Below are 26,985 nucleotides of genomic sequence, written 5' to 3'. Positions count from 1 at the left end.
GTCAGCTGACCTTCCTGCTCAGCTCACCTCCTGATGGAAAAGGTCCCAAAGTCTCATTAGCTCAGCTGACTGCCCAGCAAGAAAATACCTAGAAACCCAAGTCCAAAAGCTTCCAGAGGCCAAGGGGCTCCAGCTAAAATCCCAAGATCCTGTTATCCTGAAAGCTATCTTAATTGTTCTTCTACTCAAAGCCTTGCCTACATTTAATCCCTGTCAGCTGCTTGCTTGCTCCACCCATTGACCTAGGGTTCACTTTATTAAATCCTGTGTTTTTATAGTTCACAATCTCAGGGGTCACAATGGGATCAAAGGCAGTATAAACAGTTCACAATCTCAAGGACCAAAATGGGATCTCAGACAGGATTTTCTAGTTCACCATCTCAGGGATCACATTGAATCCAACATCATGGTACATATCTGTTTGCATTTTTTGACATGTAGACAGGCACTAGAGCAGCACAATTCATTGAAGGTGCTTTCTTTTTTCTATTGTATGGTTTGCCTTCTTCCTCAAAAATTATATGTGTGAGTGTATTTCTGGGTCTTTGTTTGGATTCCATTGATCCACTGTGTTTATGCCAGTACCATGCACTTTTTATCACTGTTGCTCTATAGTACATCTTGAGATCAGGGACAACAATCCCTCCAGAAGACGTTTTCATGTTCAGGATTGTCTTAGCTATTCTGGATTTTTGTTGTCCCAAATGAAATTAGGAGCTGGTTTTTCAGGAGCTGTAAAGAATTGTGTTGGCCTTTAATGGGAACTGCATTAAATATGTGGGTTGCTGTGGTAAGATGGCCATTGTTTCTTGGTTAATCCTACCTATCCTCAACCATGGATGATCTTACCACCTTCTCATATCTTCTTCAGTCTCTTTCTTCAGAGATTTATGGGTTTTTTTTCATACAAGACATTTAGTTCCTTGGTTACAGTTACATCAAGATTCTTTACGGTTTTTGTGGCTATTGTGCAGAGCGTTGTTTCCCTGGCTCTACCCATCAGGAGATCAAAGCAGAAGCTCAGTCTCACAGCCCAACGTAGGGCAGAGTGCAAGGAGTGCTACGGAGGAGTTGGGGATAGAAGCACTCATATGGGACAGGATCTCTCTAAAAGACTAACAGAGTCAAGAAATCTCGGCCCATGGTCCCTGCAGATTCCTGTGCACCAAAGATGGACCATGCATGGAGAAAAGCCAGGCACCCCACTCAGAGGTAGCCTATTGGCATCTCCATCTCAATATGGGGCCCATAATAAGTAGAGTAGGGGCTGTTCCTGCCATGGACTCTGCTGCCTGCACTTAGATGACTTTCCCGTGGCCGGGTGCTTTACCATGCTGCAGAGGAAGAGGATGTAGGCAGATCTGTGGAGACCTGATAGGCTGAGGTCAGTTGGTAGGGGAGAAGGGCTCCCCCTCTCTGAGGACTTGGATAGGAAAATCGAGGTGCAAAGATGATGCCTGGAATAAATGAGAGAGGAGGCTACAATTGGGTTATCAAGTGAAAAATATTTAAATATACATAAATTTTTTAACAGAATGTATAAAAATTTCCCAAACACTTAAAAAGTTGTGTATTATAGGCAGAACTAGTTAGCAATTGATCTAATTCAGTACAGAGAAAGAAATGGAGTAATGTAAGAGTCACTAGGGGCTCGGACGGTCTTGTCTGAAATTAATATTGAAATCTGGGTAGATAATTACAGAGACACACAACTTTATAGTCTCAGCAAGTGGGGAACAGAGTGGAGGTGAGACACTAAAATTCTGAAAAGTTTTTGTTCTTATGTCCTACAGGAAGAACAGAAACCATATCTTAATTCTTCGCTTTGGATAGAAATTGAACCTCAAACTGTCTCCAGTAGAAATGTCAGGGGACGAAGCAGTCGCGACCCGGGGTTACACACATATTGCTGTACAGGAGATTTCCTACAGGTGGACCATCCACAACTTCTCCTATTGCCTGGAGGGAATGCCGGACCCCGTTTTCAGTGGGACTTTCTCATCAGGAGCCAATGACAACCTGAAATGGTGTTTGAGAGTTCACCCCAAAGGCATTGACATAGAAAGCAAAGATTACGTGTCAGTTTACCTGGTGTTGCTCAGGAGTCTGAAGACCCCAGTTTGGGCAAAGTTCCAGTTTTGTATTATAAATGCGGAAGGAGACAAAACTCTGGGAATGAGTAGCCCACGGGTCTTTAAGTTCCTTCCTGGCGACAACTGGGGATGCAAAATGTTCATCCTTCAAGATTTCCTTTTGTCCCTGGCAGAAGACCTTCTCCCTGAGAACAACCTCACCCTGCTCTGCAATGTGACCATGGTCCAAGACACCTATAGCATTTCTGAAGAGGACTGGACACAAGCGCTAAAGGTTCCAAGGTGCACATTGACTGCTGACCTAGGGGAGCTGTGGGAGACTTCCCGCTTCACAGACTGCAGCCTGTTGGTAGCTGGTCACGAATTCCGGGCTCACAAGGCCATCTTAGGGGCTCACTCTCCGGTTTTCAGAGCCATGTTTGAACATGACATGAAGGAGAAACAAAAACACCGAATTGAGATCCAGGACATGGAGCCTCAAGTCTTCAAGGAGATGATGGGTTTCATTTACACGGGGAAGGCGCCAAACCTCCACAGCTTGGCCCCTGCTGTGCTGGCAGCTGCTGACAGGTTTGGCCTGGAGCGCTTGAAGGCCATGTGTGAGGACGCCCTCTGCAGGGACCTCTCAGTGGAGAATGCTGCTGCACACACTTTTCCTGGCTGACCTCCACAGTGCACAAGAGCTGAAAATGCAGGCCCTGGGTTTCATTACAGGTCATGCTTCCGAGGTCTCTGAGACCTCAGGGTGGAAGGAAATGGGGGAAGCCCATCCCCACTCGCTGGCTGAAGCATTCCAGTCCCTGGCTTCTGCACAGGGTTCCTGACTGGAGCCCCCTCTCAAATGCCTGAAGAGATACTAGCTCCCGGTTAGATGTGACCTAGCCCTGTCTTCCTCAAGGGTAGACAGTGCTATGACCAGTGACCTCCAGGTACACCAAGGCATTGCTGCTGCATTTACAGTGGATCTGGGGTAAGACAGCCTGGTGTCTCAGGATTTCAAACATCTGGAAGAAGTTGAAATGATTGCCATGTGGGTAGCCCAGGGCTCTGCTGTGCTCTACCTGACATCTACCTTCCTCCTGGAATTGTTTCATTTTGTCCACTGACTCGAAGACTGAGGCAACTTAGGTGCTTGCAGGAAACACAGTATAGAGAGATGGTTTTTAGGAGGTGTCGTGGGACCTATTTTGATTCGACTGAGCAGAACACATGACCAAGGTGTCTGGTCAAAGGAGTAAACAAACATTAACATTTACTCAGAGGGGTAGCAAAAGACAAAGTCTTGTCCCCACCTCCCATAACTCAGTGTGTGGGGACTGGAGAGTTAACTCAGGTGGCAAAAGCAATGGTGCTCTTGCAGAGGACACGTGGACTGTTCCCTGCACACACAGGGATTTTCATCCATCTGTGACTGGACATCCAGGGATCTGAGACACTTCCTGGTGTGCAGGGGCACATACATCTCTGTCGACAGAGCCTTACATATGAAATATGAACTGAATAAAAATGATGAAATCTCTTGTGGGTTCCTGAAGAGTTTATGTTCAGAGAAGTCTAATTTAGTCCTTCCAGCTCTGCTCTCTTGTGAATGATTGTAGAGTCCTATCTACCCTAAGTATTAGAAATACTTTTTCCTGGGACATGCCCCTTGGGCTAGTATGCAGATATAAGAGAGTATATATCATTTGATTCTTTCTGCTTCTAGGTTAACTCGCTCATTATGATCATTTGTAATTCAATCCATTTGTCCACAAATTTGGGGACATCCTTGTTTTTAATTGCTGAGTAGTATTCCATAGTGTAAATGTACCACAGTTTCTTTATCCATTCTTCTACTGAGGGACACTTAGGCTGTTTCCATGATCTGGCTATTATGAATAAGGCTGCTATGAACATGGTTGAGCAAAGATTCTTGTTATGTGCTGGAGTATCTTCTGGGTATATTCCAAGGAGTGGAATAGCTGGGTCTGGAAAGTCTTCACTTACCAGGAAACTGGGACGGAGAGGAAGACATCCTATTGGGACTCTAGATGAGAGAAGCATGGGAGAATGGCAAAGTAGAAGGATCCAGAGGGTTCTAGAAACCTACAAGAAGAACATTATGATAGGCAGATTTGGGCCGAGGGGTCCTGCTCAAACTAAGGCACCAGCCAAGGACAATACAGGCCATAAACTTCAAACCCCACGCAGATTTAGCCAATGGACAGAACATTCTCCACAGTTGAGTGGAGAGTGGGGTCTGACTTTCACACGTACTCTGGTGCCTCATTTTGGCCATGTCCCCTGGATGGCGAGACCTGGTGGCACTCAGACGAAGGATAGCAGACTACCAAGAAGAGACTTGACACCCTATGAGCATATAAAGGGGGATGAAGTCCCCCTCAGTCACAGTCATAGGGTAGGGGAGTAAGGGGGAAATGGGAGGGAGGGAGGAATGGGAGGATACAAGGTATGGGATAACCACTGAGATGTAATATGAATAAATTCATAAAATAAAAGTTTTTTTAAAAAGAGAATGCAGACTGTCCAGATGAGACCTGGTAGGCTGGGGTCATATGGCACGAAAGGAGGGCTCCCTCTTTCTAAAGATTCGGGGTGGGTGAATGGGAAGAGAGGGAGGTAGGGAGAGGGAGACCAGGAGAAGACAAAGGAGTATGCCACAATCTGGGTGTAAAGTGAATAAAAATGACTGAATAAAAAAGACAATCATGGAGACACCCACCTCCCTATTCTCAGTGTGGAAGCAGAGCATAGAGCAGACACTAAAATTCTGAAAAGGACCTGTAATTGTGTCCTACAAGTTAAAGAGAAATCATGTCTTGATTTAAACTTCAAAGTACCACCGATAGAAATGTCAAGGGACCAAGCAGCCAAGAGCTCTGGCCCCAGAGAGATCCCTGTCCAGAAATTTTCCTACACTTGGGCTGTCAGAAACTTTTCTTTTTGCCTGGAGGGATTGCAGGAAGCCGTTTTAAGTGGGACTTTCTCACCGGGAGCCACTGATGAACTGATACCTTGTTTGAGAGGACATCCCCAATGGGATTGATGAAAAAAGCAAAGACTGCCCATCAGTCTACCTCGTGTGACTCGGATGTCCTAAGGGCCCAGCTTGAGTGTAGTTCCACTTTTGGATCACATGTCCCTAAGCAGAGAAATTCCCAGGACTGAGAAGCAGAACTGTCTTTAGGTTCCTGCAGGGCAACACCTGGGATTTCAAAATGTCCATCCAAAGACATCTCCTCTATTCTGGGTTTTTTGTTTTTCCATATGAAGTTTAGAATTGAATTTTTAATGTCTTTAAAAAATTGTGTAGGTATTTTTATAGGGATTGCATTGAATCTGTAGATTGCTTTTGGTAGGATGGCCATTTTTATTTTGTTAATTCTCCCTATCCATGAGCAAGGTAGATCCTTTCATCTTCTCATGTCATCTTCAATCTCTTTCTTTAGGGTTTTGAAATTTTTTTCAAACAGGTCCTTCAGTTGCTTAGTAAGAGTAACTCCTAAGTACTTTATATTGCTTGTGGCTAATGTGAAGGGTGTAGTTTTCCTAATTTCTTCCTCTGCAAGCTTATCATTTGTGTATAGGAAGGTTACAGACTTTTTTGAGTTAATTTTGTATCCAGCCAATTTGCTGAAGGTGTTTATCAGCTGTAGGAGTTCTCTGGTGGAATTTTGAGGGTCACTTATGTAGACTATCATATCCCAAGAAAGGCTTCACTTACCAGGAAACTGCGACAGAGGAGAGGACATTCTAGTCGGACTCTAGATGAGAGAATCATGGGAGAAAGGCAAAGTAGAAGGACCCAGAGGGTCCTAGAAGCCTACAAGTAGAACATTATGATAGGCAGATTTGGGCACAGGGGTCCCGCTCAAACTAAGGCACCAGCCAAGACAATACAGGCGGTAAACCTTAAGTCCCTACCCAGATCTAGCCAATGGACAGAACATTCTCCACAGTAGAGTGGAGAGTGGGATATTACTTTCTCACATACTCTGGTGCCTCACCTTTGACCATGTCCACTGGACGGGGAGACCTGGTGGCAATCAGAGGAAGGACAGCAGGTTACCAAGAAGAGAATTGATACCCTATGATCATATAGAGGGGGAGGTAATCCCCCTCAGGAACAGTCATAGGGGAGGGGAATAAGGGGAAATTGGGAGGGAGGAAAGAATGGGAGGATACAAGGGATGGGGTAACCATTGAGATGTAACAAGAATAAATTAATAAAGGAGGAAAAAATTGAAAAAACAAAACAAAACAAAACAAAGACATCTCCTCTTGTCCAAGGCAGAATGCCTTCTCTGTGAGGACCACCTCACCCTCCTATGCGTGGTGGATACGGCTCAAGACTCCCACAGCGTTTCTGGAGAGAACATGACATCTACAATCAAGGTTCCAAGGTGCACATTGACAGATGACCTAGGGGAGCTTTGGGAGACTTCCTGCTTCACACACTACAGACTGTTGGTTAATGGCCATGAATTCATGTCTCACAAGGCCATTTTAGCTGCCTGTTTTCCTCACAGAGTCCTATCCCGGAGCCTCCTCTCAAGCACCTGAAGCAATCTCAGCACCTACTTAGCTGTGACCTATATTTTTCATCTAGAAGCAACCACTAGTGTTGTTACCAGTGACTCCCAGGTAGACCAGAGCATTGCTGCTGCATTTCCAGTAAGTCTGGGGAAAATCTGCCTGGTGGCTCCGGATTTCAAACACCTGGAAGAAATTGGAATGATCTCCAAGTGGGCAGCCCTGGAGCCTGGTGTGTTCTACCTAACATCTGCCTTCTTGCTGAAATTGTTTCATTTTTGTCTCATAGGTTGGAAATTGAGAGTCAACTTAGGTGCTTCCAACAAACACAGCCCAACCAGGTTTTTTTGGGGAAACCTGTCATGATTGGACTGAGCAGAACACCTGAGCAGGGGCTCAGAGCTTCTGCTTCAGCTGTGATGGAATATTCTAGGACTACAATGATAGGCTAGCTGGGCTATAGTGCAGACACAAAGCCCTGGCTGTTCTGTAATGTGTTGTGGTGTGTGTGTGTGTGTGTGTGTGTGTGTGTGTGTGTGTGTGTGTGTGAGTGTGTGTGTGTATGTGTCTGTGTCGGTGTGTTTGTTTGTTTTGTGTGTCTGTGTGTGTCTGTGTACTTGGAGCAAATAAATCCAGCCATCATTTTTTCTAGAACATCAAGTAGATTCTTTAGATGAAAGAATTCTGCAGAACATGCGGGCTTTACACTTGCTGTTCCTCAAGGAGGATGGACTAACAATGCCTTAGGGCAACAAAGCTGCCTCTACGCCAGTCATTAAGATGTAATTAGAAACCCCTTGGTAGAAGTTAAAATCAACCTGCTTAGGAAGGAACATAAAAGACAAGAATCAAACAACTGGTGTGAAGGATTATTCAATCGGTGCCCGTGGTTGACATCTTTAGTTCCCACTGTCACTGGATTTTTTTATATCCTCCTGCTAACCTTCATCTGTGCACCTTGTCTCAATCATGCTTTTATGTTTTTTGTACAAAAAAGGTTTTCGGCTGTTAACGCGAAGCTGCTGCTCTGAAGAGCTCCAGGGTCGGGTCTCTGGGGCTGGATGCAGATGCCCTTCCAGTTCACTTTATCTCTTGGGTGGTCAGAGCTGATGGCTCAGGCAACTGATCAGGATTGAAAGAGGGAAGAAGAAAAGGAGCCCAAGGTTTCTTCTCTAAGGACTGGCTGTACTGCAACTGAAGAGGAGAATTTAAGCTGACCACAGTTTTCCTATGGCCGAGGCCTTAAAAGTGGCTTCTGGCTAGAGACTTCAGGAGGGTCATAAAAGGAGGCTCCTTGATCTATAGATAGGCCTCCTGGTGGAGATCTCCAGTTAGCTAATGTAAACTAGGGCTTATTAGCCATAGAGAGCTGATGCCCTGGGTCTGCTAACTTATTTGTGAATATACAGGGAAATAAGAAATAAGAAAGAGATAGAAAACAAACCACTTACACACATACTTTCAAGAGAAAATGTGGATGAAGTCAGGCATCTTAATGTCAACTGAAGTTAAGCCTCCCAATTTTAGCACCGTTTATTGTAGATGACCATACTTATATGTCTGAGAAAAGGGTTTTACCTCATAGTGGAAGAAAGGCAATTAATCATGAAAACAGATGAATTCTAAAATACAACAGGTTACATGTTTTGAATCTAAACATTTCTTATCTAAGTATTTATATCATAAGGTCACAGTGAGTTCAGAGTGACAAGGCCTAAAGGTTACAACAATGTACGACTTACCAATTAGCGCTGACCTAACTATACATTATCCAGCTATCTCTTAGTTCATAGTGAGTTCAGGAAAATAATTTTTTCTGTCTTTCATTCTAAGAAACAGAGTACATTCACACATCTCTACGTAGCTTCATTGCTACTTAGGTTCAGGAAAGGTTTAAACAAACTTGCCTCTACTTATGGTGAAATACCAGGATTCAAGGTGCCATCTGGAGTGGAGGCTTATCTGCAGCCACAAATCCGCTACAAGGCTATCCTTAGTGAGGCATCGGGAGGTCCACAAAAGTATTTATCATACCAATAAACTAACTTTGCCATTTAAAACTATTTGAATCAAATAGGTTCATAAGAGTTTGGACCTATATTTGTCTCCCCTAAAAAAAACGCGGGGCTCAAGATGGAGCAGAGATGGAGGGACTGGCCATCCATTGACGTCTAACCTGAGACCCGTCCCATAAGGGACACCCAACCCCTGGCGCTATTAATAAAACTATGCTAGGATTGCAGAGATGAGTCTAGTACAGTCATTTACAGCAGAGCAGATCTGGATGGACTAAACGTGGTGTCGATGAACATAAACACGATGGAAAACCACAAGAGATTTCATCATTTTTATTCAGTTCATATTATATTGTCTCTGCCTACAGAGATATATATGCCCATGCACTCCAGGAAGTGTCTCAGATCCCTGGATGTCCAGTCACAGATGGATGAAAACTCCTGTGTGTGCTGGGAACAGTCCAGGTTGATTTGACAACTGAGTTATGTCCCCAGTCCCCACAAAGTAGTTATGGGGGAGGGGGTGGGGGGGAAGGTTGCTTTCTCTTTTTCTACCCTTAAGATTAAATGTAAATATTTGTTTTCTCCTCTGAGCTGATCCTTTGGTCATGTGTTTTTCTCAGTTGAAAGAAATATGTTCCCTCTCCCCAAAATATCATTTTGGGGCATTAGTTGCAAGCACCTACTCTGACTCTCAGTCTCCAACTCAGGAGACAGACATGAAACAAGTACAGCAAGAAGGCAGATGTTACATAGGCCACACCTGACTCCAGGACTGCCCACATGCCAACCACTCCAACTTAATCCAGATGTTTGAAATCCTGAGCCACCAGGCTGTCTTTCCCCAGATCCACTGTAAATGCAGCATCAATGCCTTGGTGTACCTGGAAGTCACTGGTCACAGCACAGTCTGACCTTGTGGAAGACAAGGTTAGTCACAACTATCCAGGTGCAAGGATTGCTTCAGCTGTTTGAGAGGGGGCTCCAGCCAAGGACTCTGTGCAGAAGCCAGGGACTGGAATGCTTCAGCCAGCAAGTGGGGATGGGCTTCCACCATTTCCTTCCACCCTGAGGTCTCAGAGACCTCGGAAGCATGAACTGTAATGAAATCCAGGGTCTTCATTTTCAGCTGTTGTGCACTGTGGAGGTCAGCCAGGAAGAGAGTGTGAGCAGCATTTTCCACTGAGAGTTCCCTGCAGAGGGCGTTCTCACACATGGCCTTCAAGTGCTCCAGGCCATACCTGTCAGCAGCTGCCAGCACATCAGGGGCCAAGCTGTGGAGGTTTGGGGCCTTCCCTGTGTAAATGAATCCCATCATCTCCTTGAAGACTTGAGGCTCCATGTCCTGGATCTCAATTCGGTGTTTTTGTTTCTCCTTCATGTTGTGTTCAAACATGATGCTGAACACTGGAGAGCAAGCAGCTAAGATGGCCTTCTGAGCCAGGAATTCGTGACCACCTGCCAACAGGCAGCAGTCTGTGAAGTGGGAAGTCTCCCCCAGCTCCCCTAGGTCATCTGTAAACGTACACCTTGGAACCTTTATCGCAGGTGTGGAGTCCTCTTCAGAAATGCTATAGGTGTCTTGGACCATGGTCACCTTGCAGAACAGGGTGAGGTGGTCCTCACGGAGAATGCGTTCTGCCTCGGACAAGGGGAAATCTTGAAGGATGAACATTTTGAATCCCCAGTTGGTACCAGGCAGGAACTTAAAGATTCGTGGGCTCCTCAGTCCTAGAGTTTTGTCTCCTTCTGCATGTATAATCCGAAACTGGAACTTTGCCCAAGCTGGGGTCTTTGGACTCCTGAGCAACACCAGGTAAACTGACACATAATCTTTACTTTCTATGTCAATGCCTTTGGGGTGAACTCTCAAACACCATTTCAGGATGTCATTGGCTCCTGAAGAGAAAGTCCCACTGAAAATGGGGTCCCGCATCCCCTCCAGGCAAAAGGAGAAGTTGCTGATGGTCCACCTGTAGGAAATCTTCTGCACAGTGATATGTGTGGAGCCCCGGGTCTTGTCTGCCTGGTCCCCTGACATTTCTAGTGGAGGCAGTTTGAAGTTTAACTTCAATCCAAAATGAAGAATCAAGATATGGTTTCTCTTCTTCCTGTAGGACATAAGAACAAATACTTTTCAGAAGTTTAGTGTCGATATTAATTTCACAGAAGACAGTCCAGGCCCTAGTGACTCTGACATCACTCCATTTCTTCCTCTATATTGAATTAGATCAGTTGGTAACTAGTTTTGCCTACATTACACAACTTTTAAAGTGTTTGAAACATTTATACATTTTTTAAAAATTTAAGTATATTTAATTTTTTTCCTTTTACATCCCAATTGTAGCCCCCTCCCTCATTTTTTCCAGGCCCCAACTTAACGCCCTTGCCCCTCAATTTTCCTACCAAAGTCCTCAGAGACCGGAAGCCCTTTCTCCCCTACCAACTGACCCCAGCCTATCAGTTCCCCTCAGGTCTGCCTACATCCTCTTCCTCTGCGGCATGGTAAAGCGCCCAGCCACGGGAAAGTCATCTAAGTGCAGGCAACAGAGTCCAGGGCAGGAACAGTCCCTACTCTACTTATTATGGGTCCCATACTGAGATGGAGATGCCAATAGGCTACCTCTGAGTGGGGTGCCTGGCTTTTCTCCATGCATGGTCCTTCTTTGGTGCACAGGAGTCTGCAGGGACCATGGGCCGTAATTTCTTGATTCTGTTAGTCTTTTAGAGAGATCCTGTCCCATATGGGTCCTTCTATCCCCAACTCCTCCATAGCACTCCCTGCACTCTGCCCTAAGTTGAGCTGTGAGACTGAGCTTCTGCTTTGATCTCCTGATGGGTAGAGCCAGGGAAACAACACTCTGCACAATAGCCACAAAACCATAAAGAATCTTGATGTAACTGTAACCAAGGAACTAAATGTCTTGTATGAAAAAAAAAATCAAAGAGACTGAAGAAGATATGAGAAGATGGAAAGATCTTCCATGGTTGAGGATAGGTAGGATTAACCAAGAAACAATGGCCATCTTACCACACCCACCCACAGATTCAATGCGGTTCCCATTAAATGCCTGCACAATTCTTTACAGACCTTGAAAAACAGCTCTCAACTTCATTTGGGAAAACAAAAACCCAGAATAGCTAAGACAATCCTGACCATAAAAACATCTTCTGGAGGGATGGCTGTCCCTGATCTCAAGATGTACTATAGAGCAACAGTCATAAAAAGTGCATGGTACTGGCATAAACACAGACAGGGCGATCAATGGAATCCAATCAAAGATCCAGAAATACACTCACACGTGTAATTTTTGAGGAAGAAGGCAAACCATACAATAGAAAAAAGAAAGCACCTTCAATGAATGGTGCTGGTTTAGTGTGGGTCTACATGTCAAAAAATGCAAATGTTCCATGATGTTGGATTCAATGTGATCCCTGAGATAGTGAACTAGAAAATCCTGTCTGAGATCCCATTTTGGTCCTTGAGATTGTGAACTGTTTATACTGCCTTTGATCCTATTGTGACCCCTGAGATTGTGAACTATAAAAACACAGGATTTAATAAAGTTAACCCTAGGTCAATGGGTGGGGCAAGCAAGAAGCTGACAGGGATTAAATGTATGTGAGGCTTTGAGTAGAGGAACAATTATGATAGCTTTCAGGATAACAGGATCTTGGGATTTTAGCTGAGCTCCTTGGCCTTTGGTGCTTGGCCTTTGGAAGCTTTTGGACTTGGGTTTTTAGGTATTTTCTTCCTGGGCAGTCAGCTGAGCTAATGAGACTTTGGGGCCTTTTCCATCAGGAGGCGAGCTGAGCAGGGAGGTCAGCTGGGTGCTTTCTCTGCCTCTCTTAGCTAGCAGGTTTTTCACCACAGCATCTGTCTCTTGTGTCTTTAGTGGAAAAATAAAGTGATCTGGGATTTTCAATGAGAACATCCTAGATCCATAGTTATTACAATGCACAAAACTCAAGTCCAAGAGGACAAAAGACATTAACATAAAACGAATTCCGCTAAATCTAGTACAAGAGATAGTGTGGAAGATCCTTGAACTCTTTGGCACAGGAGACAACTTCCTGAAGAGACACCAACAGCTCAGACTCTAAGATCAACAATTAATAAGTGAGAAATCATTAAATTGAAAAGTTCCTATGAGACAGAGGCCACTGCCAAAAAACAAAACTATGGCCTACTGTCTGAAAAAAGATCTTCACCAACTCAACATCCAACAGAGGGCTAATATGCAGTCCATATAAGAAACTCAAGAAATTGAACACCAACAAAGCAAATAATCCCATTAAAATATTGGGTACAGAGCTGAACAGAAAACTCTCAAGGAAGAAGTGTATAATTTCTAAGAAGCACTTAATGAAAAGCTTAACATCCATTGCCATCAGGAAAATACAATCAATACCTCTCAGGGATTCCATCTTTCACCTTCAGAATGGCTAAGACCAAAAACTCAACACAGCGCACATGCTGGTAAGGATGTGGAGAAAGGGGAACTCTCCTTCATTGCTAGTGAGAGTGCAAACGGGCACAACCATTTTGGAAATCATTCTGGCACTTTCTATGAAACTTGGGAACAGCACTCCCTCAATACCCAAGCATACCACTCCTGGGCATATACACCCAAGATGCTCTACCATACAACAAGGACATTTGTTCTACAATGTTACTGGTAATGGCCAGAAATTGGACAATCCAGATGTCCCTCAACCAAAGAATGCATAGAGAAACTGTGGTCCATCTACACCATGGAATTCTATTTCAGCTATCAAAAACAAGGACATCATGAAAATTTCAGAGTAACAGAACTTAGAGAATGAAGGAAGCTAGATCAAGGGCATTGAGGAGAATGACTTACAGGCTGCAGTCAATCTAATCCACTGACCACTGGCTGTGCACAGAGATGCCAAGAGGCCCATAAGCTGTTCAGTCCAGGAGGCGATGTCTCTGCTGGTCTTCAGTATACACTGCAAACCTGCAGAAGCAGGCTGTAATGCCGGTGATGGACTGCACTTGCTAGCCAAGAGGGGCCAAGTGGCAAAAATCTCAACCTTCCTTCTTCCATTCCTTTATATAGTCCTGCAGGGAAGGTGTGGCCTAATTAAAGGTGTGGTTGCCAGGATCAAGACCTGGATTAAAGGGGTGTGGCTCCCTGTTTTGAAATCTAGTGTCAACTTTGTTTTGATGGACCTCCAAATCAGGATACCATATGGATCTGCCTACTTGAACTGAAGCAAAATCTTTCTCACAGGCAGGACCTCCATTCTGGGGTTTGAGTTCACTCCAGATGGACTCAAGGTTTAGCAAGAAGGACCATCCCATGTGTATCTTCTTCCTGTAGCTAAAGGTCCATAAGTGAAGGGATGGTGTGAATTTCTATCCTCTTGTGATTGTGTTACAATTCTCCCTGCCATGTTCCTCCCATATCTGTTTTGTGGAGTACTTTCAAAAGTATCGGAGCTAGCTCTTTTTTGAAGTTCTGGTAGAATTCTGCAATGAAACCATCTGACTCTGGACTTCTTTTTGGTTGGGAGACTTTTGATGACTGCTTCTCCTTCTGTAGGAGAAATAGGACTATGTCATTCCTTTACCTGATCTTGGTTCAACATTAGAAAGCAGAATCTATCAAGAAAAGTGTCCATATGTAACAAGAATAAATTAATAAAAAATTTAAAAAGAAAAGAAAAGTGTCCATATCTTCTAGATTTTCACACTCTGTGTCATATGGGCTTCTGTGGTAAGACCTAATGATTTCTTTTATTTCTCCAGTGTCTGTTGTTATGTCTCCCTTTTTGTTTCTGGTTTTGTTGATTTGGATAGTGTCTCTCTGCCTTTAAGTTAGTTTGGCTAAGGTTTTGTCTATCTTGGTGATTTCTCAAAGAACCAGCTCATGATTTTGTTGATTCTTTGACATGTTCTCTTTCTTTCCAATGTATTGACTTCAGCCCTGAGTTTAATTATATCCAGCCATCTACTCCTCCTGTGTGGTCCTGCTTCCTTTTTTTCCCCTAGGGCTTCCACATGTGTCATTAAGTTGCCCGTTTGAGATTTTTCCAATCCCTTTGTGAAGGCACTTAGTGCTATGAATTTCCCTCTAAGCACTGCTTTCAATGTGTCCCACATGTTTGTGTATGGTTTACCTTTGTTTTCACTGAATTTTAGGAAGTCTCTAATTTCTTTCTTCATTTCTTCTCGAACCCAGCTGTTGTTGAGTAGAGAGTTGTTCAGTTTCCAAGTAGTGTAGGATTTTTATTACTTCTCTTGTTGTTGAGGTCCAGCTTTATTCCATGGTAGTCTGATAGGATACAAAGTATTATTTCAATTTTCTTGTGTCTGGTGTGGCTCACTTTGTGACATACTATATAGTGAATTTTTGGAGAAGTTTCCATGTGCTGCTGAGAAGAAGGTGTAATCATTGGTGTTTGGGTGAATTATATAGATATCTCTTAGGTCCATTTGATTCACGACATCGGTTACTGTCATTATCTCTTGGGTTAGCTCCTGTTTCCTAGACCTACCCTTTGGTTAGAGGGGGGTATTGAAGCCTCCCACATATTAATGTGTGGTGATCAATGCATAGTTTAAGCTTTATTACTGTATCTTTTCCAATTATGGTGCCCTTTTATTTGGAGCATAGCTGTTCTGAATTGTCCTATCGTCTTGGATGAATTTTCCTCTGATGAGTCTGAAGCATCCTTGCTCAATTTTTTTTATTAATTTTGTTTGAAAGTCTGTTTTATTAATATTAGAATGGCTACTCCAGTTTGCTTCCTTTGTCTATTTGCTTGGAAGCCCTTTTTCCAGACTTTTCCTCTGAGGTAATATCTATCCTTGATGCTGAGATGTGATTCTTGAATGCAACAGAATGTTGTTTTGTATATGCATCCATTCTGTGAGTCTGTATCTTTTTATTGAAGAGTTGAGACCATTGATGTTGAGAGAAATTAATGCCCAGTGACTGTTAGGTCTTTTGATTTTGATGTTGGCTGTGGCAGTGTGTTTGTCTAGTTTTTTTTTTTTTTGTAAAGTGAAGTTATTTCCTGTGTTATCCTGGTGTGTAGTTAGCCTCTTTGGGTTGGAGTTTGCTTTCTAGTGACTTCTGTATGGATGGATTTGTGGGTAGGTACTGTTTGAATTTCATTTTGTCATGGAATATTTTGATTTCTTCATCTATGGTTCCTGAAGGTTTTGCTGGGTATAGCAAGCTGGACTAGCATCTGTAGTCTCCTCTGGACCCCGACACTATCACCTTGTGGCCCAGAGTTCCATCTGAAACACAAGGCATGGGTGCTGCTCACTGCCTGGTGTATGGCTAGCTTTGCTTTGGAGCCTGAGTCTGTTTGGACTCAGTACTCACCTTGGCTTGGCTGAGTGACCTGAGGTCAGATCCACATTTGCATCCCAAGACACTGGTGCAGTGCAGTTCAGCCTGAGACAGCAGTAGCCCACCTCCATGCCTGCCCATGGCTCACGTGGATCCCACATAACATCCCCACCTAATATCCTCCCACTCTTCTCTTCATCCCAGATCCCCCACCCCCGCCCCCAGACTCCAGCAGGCACCCAGTGCTAACCCCCAGGCCATGGCTGCCAGAAGACCAAGCAGTATGTGGGCTTGAATATCTCTTCTCCCTCAGCTCCTCCAAGGGCAATCCCTCAGTACCATCTCTGGCTCTACAGCAGACACCCTGTGGGGGACTTCACTGCCCCTCCCCTCACAGCTACTGAGGTCCCACAGATCTTACCATTCCAAACCATCCCCTTCTACATGACTGCTAGCAGTGGGAGTAGGACATCTTTGATTCTTCTGGCTTCTATTGAGACCCTCTGCCTACTCCTGTGTTACCTCACCCAGCCCTGGTGTGATGGGTTAAGCCTACTCTTAGTGCATCTTGTCATGCTGCCTTCAGTTGGTATCCCTTGGAGGTGTACTTTGTTTGGAAGAAAAGTAGGAACAGTAGTTTTAGAGGAGAGGGGAAGTAGAGGGGGCAGATTTTGGAGGAGCTTAGGTAAAGGAGGCTGCAGTCGGGATGTACTGCTTGAGAGAAGAATAAAGAAAAAGAAAAAATAACTTACCTCACACAAAAAGAACCAGGGCCAGACCATTTTAGCACAGAATTCAGCAAGTCTTCCAAAGAACAGTTAGCACCAATACTCCTCAAATAATTCCACTAAATACCAACAGAAGGCTCATTGCCCAATCTGTTCATGACGCTACTGTTACCCTCATACCCAAACTACATAAAGACCCAACAAAGAAAGAGAATTATAGACCGATTTCCTTTATGAAAAATTATTCAGAAGTACTCAATAAAATACTCAAAATCCAAACCCTAAGTCACATCAAAGCTCATCCACCATGTTCCTCCTCATGCCAATGATGCAAGATGGTTCAACAGGCAAAAATCAGGACATTGATTCTACTGGATAACCAAATTGAAAGATGAAAGCACAATCACCTCATTAGATGTAGAAAAGGCCTTTGGCAAAATCCAACACCATTCATGAGAAACATCCTGGAGATATTAGAGACACATCAACTGAGCATAATAAAGGCAGGATCCTGCAAGCCCACAGCCAGCATCAACCTACATGGGGAGACACTCAAACCAACTCCACTAAAATCAGGAATAAGACAAGGTTGTCGACTCTCTCTCTCCCCATAGAATATAGTTCTTGATGTCTTCTTCAAAAGAACAATGAGACAACTGAAGGAGATAAAGGGCACACAGATTGGAAAGAAGAAGTCAAAATATTCTTCTTTGCAGATGATATGACGGTAGATCTGGGAACCTAAAAATTCCACCCAGGATCTTCTACAGCTAATAATCACTTTCATCAAGTACCTGGATAACAATGTACTCACAAAAGTCAGCAGAGCTCCCATATAAAAATGATAAACAGAATTAGAAAGAAATCCAGAAACCCACCTTTCACAATACCCCCGAGGAATATAAACATCTTGAGCAACTTTAGCCAAGCAATCAAAGGACTTATAGGATAAAAATTCAAGTCTTTGAAGAAAGAAGTTGAAGAAGATATAAGAAGATGGAAATATCCCCAATGCTCACAGATCAGGAGGATTAACCTAGTAAAAATGACCACCTTACTAAAAACAATCTACACACTGGATGCAATCCCCACCAAAATGGCACCACAACTCTTCACAGATCTTCAAAGACAGTTCTCAATTTCATATGGAAACCCAACAAAACACAACCACATCAACAACAACAAAAATGATAGCTAAAACAATCCTGAGCAATAAAAGGACTACATGATTTCTCATTTCTGATTTCAAGTTGTGTTATAGGGTTACAGTAATGAAAACTGTATGGTATTGGCCTAAAGCAGACATATTGATCAATGGAATGGAATTGAAGACTGAGACATAAACCTAAATACCTATCTATGGACACCTGATTTTTCATAAATAGGCTAGAAATACACAATGGAAAAAGAGACAGAATATTTTCACCAATGGCGCCATCTAACTTGTCTTCTTCCTCCTGAGCCTCCTGAGCTTAGAGATTAAAAAAAATAAAAGTAAGCCATAGTCATAATTGGAGGGTGCTGCAGCAGGGAAGTAGAAATGCACCAGCCTGGGAAAGTGTGTAGGGGATGTGTGCACACTGCAGGGGTCTGCTCCTCTGCTTCCATTCAGTCATGGTGCACTGCTTCAACAGTGACTTAAAAAGCAGGCAATTACACAGTGTGTGTGTGTGTGTGTGTGTGAGAGAGAGAGAGAGAGGGGGGGGGAGAGAACACAAAACAATCAGGGCTTGGAGTGGGTAAATGAGAAATACGAAACGGAGAATCCTTTTTTTTTTCATTTCTCTGACAGCTTACAGTATTCGCAGAGGTCCCAAATACTATTATAACCTAAGATACCATTGTGAACTGATTATCTGATGGGAAGTCTGGCCAAGTCAATCGAAAAAGTGAATAAATTTAGGGCCTATCAGTGTTCTTTAAACAAGCCCCAATTGTTTGATTTACCAATGAACTCAGGAGCCAGAGGCTAAGGTGAAGGCCTGCTAGCTCACAGAGGCAAAGAAAGCACCCAGCTGACCTTCCTACTCAACTCATGACCCAGAGGAAACAGCCAAAAGCTAAAAGTCAAAATCCCCCAAAGCTCTTCTTCAGCACTCTGCCTTAAATACTCCTTAACTCAGTGCCCCTCCTTTCTGTTTAATCCCTGTCAGCTGGTGCTGCTCCACCTCTTGACCTAGGGTTAACTTGACTTAATCCTGTTACAGAAAGCTATTGGAGCCAGGCATGGTGGTGCAAGCCTTTTGCTTTGTTTTGTTTTGTTTTCATTTGTTTGTTTTTGAGACAGGGTTTCTCTGTGTATCCCTGGCTGGCCTGGACTTGCTTTGTAGAATAGGGTGGCCTCGAACTCACAGCAAACTGCTTGTCTCGCCTCCCTAGTGCTGAGATTAAAATATGCACCACAAAGCCTGGTTTGACACATGCCTTTAATCACAGCACTCCGGAGACAGAACAAGGCAAATTTCTGTGAGTTTGAGGCCAGCCTGGTCGACAAAGTGAGTCCAGGACAGCCAAGGCTACACAGAAAAACCCTCTCTCAAAAACAAAAATCAACCAACCAAAACAAAACAAAAAACCCAGGAGGCCCTAGAAAAGCTGTGATAGTACAGGCAGCTCTGGAGGGAGGGCAGGAGAGGAGGAGGTGAAATAAACCCACTTGTGCCCATGGAGACTGCAGAATTGCATCTCCAAAGGTGAGGGGATGAGGTCAGGTGAAGAAGGCTGGCCATGAACTTAAAGAGCGTTGGTGCATGTACCTCTGCCTCAAAGAGGGGTGTCTGAGGTCAACAGTCACTTCTGGGACTCAGAGAAACATTTACACTCACCAAAGAAGAAACTTATCTGGCAAACACCACTGTCCAGCTCATCTTTAACTTTGTTTCTTTAAGGATTTATTAACTTCTTTGTTGTTGTTGTTGTTGTTGTTGTTGTTGTTGTTTGTTTTGAGACAGGGCTTCTCTGTGTATAGGCCAGGATGTCCTGGAAATCACTTTGTAGACCAGGCTAGCCTCAAACTTACAGAGGTCAGCTGGCCACTGCCCCCAAAGCTCTGGGATTAAAGGCTTGGGTCACTACACCCAGCCATACCTTTTCTTTTGTTTATTTGAGGATTTATTCACTTCCTTAAAACCTCTGTCATTCTCATAAAGTTCCTTTTAAGGTTTATGTCTTGTGCCTCAGCTGTGGTGGGGAATCAGGGCTTGGATCTAGAGCAGCAGATGAGAGGAAGATGACAAGCAGCTTTCTTGGCAGGTTTGACCTGTGGGTTATCACGGAGCGATTGCATTTGTGTCTGGAATACAGCCATGAGTGGAAAAGAGGGGGTTTAAAGGGGATTGTCTGTGGGATCCACAGAAGATGTAGGGGGGTGTGGGCAGAAGGAAGGCTGCACAAGGCGGTCTGTAGAAGCTATGGGGGTGAGACTGGGGCACTGGATTCGCACGGAAGGGGGGGTTGCCTTACCTGTTTCCCTGCCCTGCTCTGCTGCCCTGTTCCTAGTAAAGGTCGGCTGTGTTGGGGGCTGGGATGATGGGGGGCGTTGGGGTAAGGAAGACTGGGGGAGAAGATCTGTGTGACCCATGGAAGGGGGAGATGAGGTCTCAGACATGAAGGAAAGACCAGAGAAGAGTTTCTGCTACAGAGCTGGGACTAGGAACGGGAAAATTAAAAGTGGGGGAGCAAAGGATGGTATATGTATCTGCCTTTGGACTTCTTGTTACCCTGGAAAGAGTGGCCCTTGGGTTAGCATGGGGGCCTGTCCTGGGCTGGTGGAGATGGCAAAGAAAGAGCAGAGGGGAGTTAGAAGGGAAGATGTGCGGTATCCATAGCAGATGGGAACAGTGGGCAAAAGAGGCTCTCACAGGAGGTCTGCTGCAGAGGTGGGCATGACACTGTGGCACTGGATCTGTGAAGAGTGGGGAAGGTCTGCAGCAGTCTGCCTGGTTTCCTGGTAGACATGGCATGGATCCATGTTTCTCAACACTTTGCGGTGGTGTCTAATGACCCTTTCAAAGAGGTAGAATATCAGAAATCCTGCATATCAGGTGTGTCCGTTATGAGCCATAGCAGAACCGTATTACAGTTGCGAAGTCGCCAGGAAATAATCTAATGGTTGGGAGTCATCACAACGTGAGGAGCAGTATGAAGAAGCTGCAGCTGTGCTGGGTGTGGTGGCTTCCTTGACCACCCTGGCCCTTCCTTCCTTACCATGAGCCTGATGCTGAAATGCACGCCTTTAATCCCAGCACCCAGGGAGATAGAAGCAAGGCGATCTCTGTGAGTTCAAGGCCAGCCTGGTCTACAAAGTGAGACCAAGACAGTCAAGATTACACAGAGAAACCCTGTCTAAAAAAAAAAAAGTATTGTAGCAGGGCAAACAGATGCAAAGATTAGGCAGAGCTCAGAGAATCTTTTTTTTTTTTTTTGGCCACAAGGTATCTCTGTGTAGCCTTGGTTGTCATGGACTTCTTTGTAGACCAGGCTGGCCTCAAATTCATAGATCCACCTGCCTCAGCCCCCTCTGAGTGCTGGGATTAGAGGCGTGCACCCCCTCACCAGGCTCATGGAAGAGGGGGAGGAAGGATTGAAAGGGTCAAGTGGTCAAGGACACAAAAGGAAAACCTACAAAACAGACCTGGGACCATGGGAGATCGCAGGGACTGAACCATCAGCAGAGAACATACATGGAGTAGACCTAGACCCGCACACAGGTGTAACAGGTACAGCTTGGTCCTCATGTGGGCTCTAACAGGAGGAGTGGGGACTGGCCCTGACTGTTGCCTGCTTTTGGGTCCCTTTGCCCTAAGGGGACCACCGACCACCTTGTGTAGTGTCAATAGAAGATGCCACCAGGTGTACTTGACATGCCAGGGTGGGTTGATACCCATGGGAGTTCTCCTCTTCGCTGAATAGAAAGGGAGGGGCATAAGAGGAAGGGAAGGGAATGGATAGACAGGAACAGGGAGTGGGGGAGATAAAGGGACAGGGAGGAGGGGAGGGGAGAGAAAGGGACAGGGAGGAGAGGAGAGGGGAAGTTCCAGTCTAATGTAAAGAATGTTAATTAACTAATTAATAATAAAAAATAAAGGGACTCTACAATTGATTAAAACACTTTTATTCACTTTCTATTTCAATTGCAAGGCTCTGTCTACAGAGAAGTATGTGCCCATGCACTCCAGAAAGTGTCTCAGGTCCCTGGATGTCCAGTCACAGATGGATGAAAACTCCTCTGTGTGCTGGGAAGAGTCAACATGTCCTCTGCAAGAGCACCATTGCTTTTATCACCTGAGTTAACTCTCCAGTCCCCACATACTGAGTTATGGGTGGAAAACAAGTCTTTTTGTCTTTTCCTACCTTTAAGAGTACATGTTAATGTTTCTTTTCTCCTTGTTCCTGACCCCTTGGTCATATGTTCTGCTCAGTCGAATCAAAACAGGTTCCCCGACACCTCCTAAAAACCATCTCTTGATACTGTGTTTCCTGCAAGCACCTAAGTTGACTCAGTCTTCAAGTCAGTGGACAAAATGAAACAATTCCAGAAAGAAGGCAGATGTTAGGTAGAGCACAGCAGAGCCCTGGGCTACCCACATGGCAATCATTTCAACTTCTTCCAGATGTTTGAAATCCTGAGCCGCCAGGCTGTCTTTCCCCAGATCCACTGTAAATGCAGCATCAATGCCTTGGTGTACCTGGAGGTCACTGGTCACAGCACTGTCTACCCTTGAGGAAGACAGGGCTAGGTCACATCTAACCAAGAGCTAGGATCTCTTCAGGCGTTTGAGAGGGGGCTCCAGCCAAGGACCCTGTGCAGAAGCCAGGGACTGGAATGCTTCAGCCAGCGAGTGGGGATGGGCTTCCCCCATTTCCTTCCACCCTGAGGTCTCAGAGACCTCGGAAGCATGACCTGTAATGAAACCCAGGGCCTGCATTTTCAGCTCTTGTGCACTGTGGAGGTCAGCCAGGAAGAGAGTGTGAGCAGCATTTTCCACTGAGAGGTCCCTGCAGAGGGCGTTCTCACACATGGCCTTCAAGTGCTCCAGGCCATACCTGTCAGCAGCTGCCAGCACATCAGGGGCCAAGCTGTGGAGGTTTGGCGCCTTCCCCGTGTAAATGAATCCCATCATCTCCTTGAAGACTTGAGGCTCCATGTCCTGGATCTCAATTCGGTGTTTTTGTTTCTCCTTCATGTCATGTTCAAACATGGCTCTGAAAACCGGAGAGCGAGCCCCTAAGATGGCCTTGTGAGCCCAGAATTCATGACCAGCTACCAACAGGCTGCAGTCTGTGAAGCGGGAAGTCTCCCACAGCTCCCCTAGGTCAGCAGTCAATGTGCACCTTGGAACCTTTATCGCAGGTGTCCAGTCTTCTTCAGAAATGCTAAAGGTGTCTTGGACCATGGTCACATTGCAGAGCAGGGTGAGGTTGTTCTCTGGGAGCAGGTCTTCTGCCAGGGCCAAAAGGAAATCTTGAAGGATAAACATTTTGCATCCCCAGTTGTCGCCAGGAAGGAACTTGAAGACTTGTTGGCTAATCATTCCCACAGTTTTGTCTCCTTCCGCATTTATAATCCAGAACTGGAACTTTGCCCAAACTGGGGTCTTCAGACTCCTGAGCAACACCAGGTAAACTGACACGTAATCTTTGCTTTCAATGTCAATGCCTTTGGGGTGAACTCTCAAACACCATTTCAGGTTGTCATTGGCTCCTGATGAGAAAGTCCCACTGAAAATGGGGTCCGGCATTCCCTCCAGGCAAAAGGAGAAGTTGTGGATGGTCCACCTGTAGGAAATCTCCTGTACAGCAATATGTGTGTAGCCCCGGTTCGCGACTGCCTGGTCCCCTGACATTTCTACTGGAGACAGTTTGAGGTTCAATTTCTATCCAAAGCGAAGAATTAAAATATGGTATCTCTTCTTCCTGTAGGACATAAGAACAAAAACTTTTCAGAATTTTAGTGTCTCACCTCCACTCTGTTCCCCACTTGCTGAGACTGGAAAGTTGTGTGTCTCTGTAATTATCTACCCAGATTTCAATATTAATTTCAGACAAGACCGTCCGAGCCCCTAGTGACTCTTACATTGCTCCATTTCTTTCTCTGTACTGAATTAGATAAACAGGGAACTAGTTTTGCCTATAATACACAACTTTTTATGTGTTTGGGAAATTTTTATACGTTCTGTTAAAAATTTATGTATATTTAAATATTTTTCACTTGATAACCCAATTGTAGCCTCCTCCCTCATTTCCTCCAGGCATCATCTTTGCCCCTCGATTTCCCTATCCAAGTCCTCAGAGAGGGGGAGCCCTTCTGCCCTACCAACTGACCCCAGCCTATCAGGTCTCCTCAGGTCTGCCTACATCCTCTTCCTCTGCAGCATGTTAAAGCACCCAGCCACGGGAAAGTCATCTAAGTACAGGCAACAGATTCCAGGGCAGGAACAGCCCTAGCTCTACTTATTATGGGCCCCATATTGAGATGGAGATGCCAATAGGCTACCTCTGAGTGGGGTGCCTGCCTTTTCTCCATGCATGCTCCTTCTTTGGTGCACAGGAATCTGCAGGGACCATGGGCCCACATTTCTTGACTCTGTTAGTCTTTTATAGAGATCCTATCCCATATGGGTCCTTCTATCCCCAACTTCTCCGTAGCACTCCCTGTACTCTGACCTAAGTTGGGCTGTGAGACTGAGCTTCTGCTTTGATCTCCTGATGGGTAGAGCCAGGGAAACAACACTCTGGACAATAGCCACAAAAACCAAAAAGAATCTTGATGTAACTGTAACCAAGGAACTAAATGTCTTGTATGAAAAAAAAACCATCAAATCTCTGAAGAAAGAGACTGAAGAAAATATGAGAAGATGGAAAGATCTTCCATGGTTGAGGATAGGTAGGATTAACCAAGAAACAATGGCCATCTTACCACAGCAACCCACAGATTTAATGCAGTTCCCATTAAATGCCAACACAATTCTTTACAGCTCCTGAAAAACCAGCTCTCAACTTCATTTGGGAAAACAAAAACCCAGAATAGCTAAGACAATCCTGACCATGAAAACATCTTCTGGAGGGATGGTTGTCCCTGATCTCAGGATGTACTATAGAGCAACAGTCATAAAAAGTGCATGGTACTGGCATAAACACAGACAGGGCGATCAATGGAATCCAATCAAAGATCCAGAAATACACTCACACATGTAATTTTTGAGGAAGAAGGCAAACCATATGATACAAAAATGAAAGCACCTTCAATGAATTGTGCTGGTCTAGTGCGTGTCTACATGTCAAAAAAGCAAACAGATATGTTCCATGATGTTGGATTCAATGTGATCCCTGAGATGGTGAACTAGAAAATCCTGTCTGAGATCCCATTTTGGTCCTTGAGATTGTGAACTGTTTATACTGCCTTTGATCCCATTTTGACCCCTGAGATTGTGAACTATAAAAACACAGGATTTAATAAAGTTAACCCTAGGTCAATGGGTGGGGCAAGCAAGCAGGTGACAGGGATTAAGTGTAGGCAAGGCTTTGAGTAGAGGAACAATTAAGATAGCTTTCAGGATAATAGGATCTTGGGATTTTAGCTGGAGCTCCTTGGCCTCTGGAAGCTTTTGGACTTGGGTTTCTAGGTATTTTCTTCCTGGGCAGTCAGCTGAGCTAATGAGACTTTGGGACCTTTTCCATCAGGAGGTGAGCTGAGCAGGAAGGGTAGCTGACTGCTTTCTCTGCCTCTCTTAGCTAGCAGGTTTTTCACCACAGCATCTGTCTCCTGTGTCTTTATTGGTAAAATAAAGTGATCTGGGAATTTCACGGAAACCATCCTAGATCCATAGTTAATACAGCACAAACCTCAAGTGCCAGAGCACAAAAGACATTATCATAAAACAAGGACCACTAAATCTATTAAAAGAGATAGTGTGGAAGATCCTTGAACTCTTTGGCACAGGAGACAACTTCCTGAAGAAATACCAACAGCCCAGACTCTAAGATCAACAATTAATAAGTGAGACATCATTAAATTGAAAAGTTCCTATGAGACAGAGGCCACTGCCAAAAAACAAAACTATAGCCTACTGTCTGAGAAAAGATCTTCACCAACTCTACTTCCAACAGAGGGCCAATATGCAGTCCATATAAGGAACTCAAGAAATTGAACACCAACAAACCAAATAATCCCATTAAAATATTGGGTACAGAGCTGAACAGAAACCTCTCAAGGAAAAAATATGAAATTTCTAAGAAACACTTAACGAAAGGCTCAACATCCATAGCCATCAGGAAAATACAATCAATACCTCTCAGGGATTCCATCTTACACCTTCAGAATGGCTAAGACCAAAAACTCAAGACAGAGCACATGCTAGTAAGGATGTGGAGAAAGGGAAACTCTCCTTCATTGCTAGTGAGAGTACAAAGGGGTTCAACCATTTTGGAAATCGTTCTGGCACTTTCTATGAAACTTGGGAACAGCACTCCCTCAATACCCAAGCATACCACTCCTGGGCATATATACCCAAGATGCTCTACCATACAACAAGGACATTTGTTCTACAATGTTACTGGTAATGGCCAGAAATTGGACAATCCAGATGTCCCTCAACCAAAGAATGCATAGAGAAACTGTGGTCCATCTACATCATAGAATTCTATTTCAGCTGTCAAAAACGAGGACATCATAAAAATTTCAGAGTAACAGAACTTAGAGAATGAAGGAAGCTAGATCAAGGGCATTGAGGAGAATGACTTACAGGCTGCAGTCAAGCTAATCCACTGACCACTGGCTGTGCACAGAGATGCCAAGAGGCCTGTCAGCTGTTCGGTCCAGGAGGCGATGTCTCTGCTGGTCTTCAGTATACACTGCAAACCTGCAGAAGCAGGCTGTAATGCCGGTGATGGACTGCACTTGCAAGCCAAGAGTGGCCAAGTGGCAAAAATCCCAAGCTTCCCTTTTCCATGCCCTTATATAGTCTTGCAGGGAAGGTGTGGCCTCATTAAAGGTGTGGTTGCCAGGCTCTAGACCTGGATTAAAGGGGTGTGGCTCCTTGTTTTGAGATCTAGTGTCAACTTTGTGTCTTTGGACTTCCAAATCGGGATTCCATATGGATCTGCCTACTTCAACTGAAGCAAAATCTTTCTCACAGGCAGGACCTCCATTCTGGGGTTTGAGTTCACTCCAGATGGACTCAAGGTTTAGCACAAAGGGCCATCCCATGTGTATCTTCTTCCTGTAGCTAAGTCCATATGTAAAGGGATTATGTGAATTTCTACAAGCTACTCTTTCCTCTTGTGG

General features: G+C 44.5%; 3 protein-coding genes across 3 annotated transcripts; 1 reads left to right on the top strand and 2 right to left on the bottom strand.

Moving 5' to 3' along the window:
- Positions 1–1,863: 1,863 nt before the first annotated feature.
- LOC311590801 (speckle-type POZ protein-like) lies at positions 1,864–2,917 on the top strand (the record flags this gene model as incomplete). The annotated part of the gene is given in 2 exon segments (XM_084770060.1): positions 1,864–2,736; positions 2,738–2,917. Coding segments are annotated over 2 exon segments (1,053 nt in total).
- A 6,655-nt stretch (positions 2,918–9,572) lies between these two features.
- LOC311590800 (speckle-type POZ protein-like) lies at positions 9,573–16,103 on the bottom strand (the record flags this gene model as incomplete). The annotated part of the gene is made up of 2 exons (XM_084770059.1): positions 9,573–10,752; positions 16,006–16,103. The coding sequence occupies 2 exons, from the start codon at positions 16,101–16,103 to the stop codon at positions 9,573–9,575; spliced, it is 1,278 nt and encodes a 425-aa protein (XP_084626185.1).
- Positions 16,104–22,456: 6,353 nt separating this feature from the next.
- On the bottom strand, positions 22,457–23,545 carry LOC311590799 (speckle-type POZ protein-like; the record flags this gene model as incomplete). The annotated part of the gene is made up of 1 exon (XM_084770058.1): positions 22,457–23,545. The coding sequence occupies one exon, from the start codon at positions 23,543–23,545 to the stop codon at positions 22,457–22,459; it is 1,089 nt and encodes a 362-aa protein (XP_084626184.1).
- Between the last annotated feature and the right edge of the window lie 3,440 nt (positions 23,546–26,985).

The sequence above is a fragment of the Acomys minous genome (assembly GCF_964271855.1).
Source record: "Acomys minous genome assembly, chromosome: 20".
Lineage (NCBI taxonomy): Eukaryota > Metazoa > Chordata > Mammalia > Rodentia > Muridae > Acomys > Acomys minous.
Note: the sequence above shows the minus strand (reverse complement) of the source record. Positions and strands in the feature narration are given on the sequence as shown.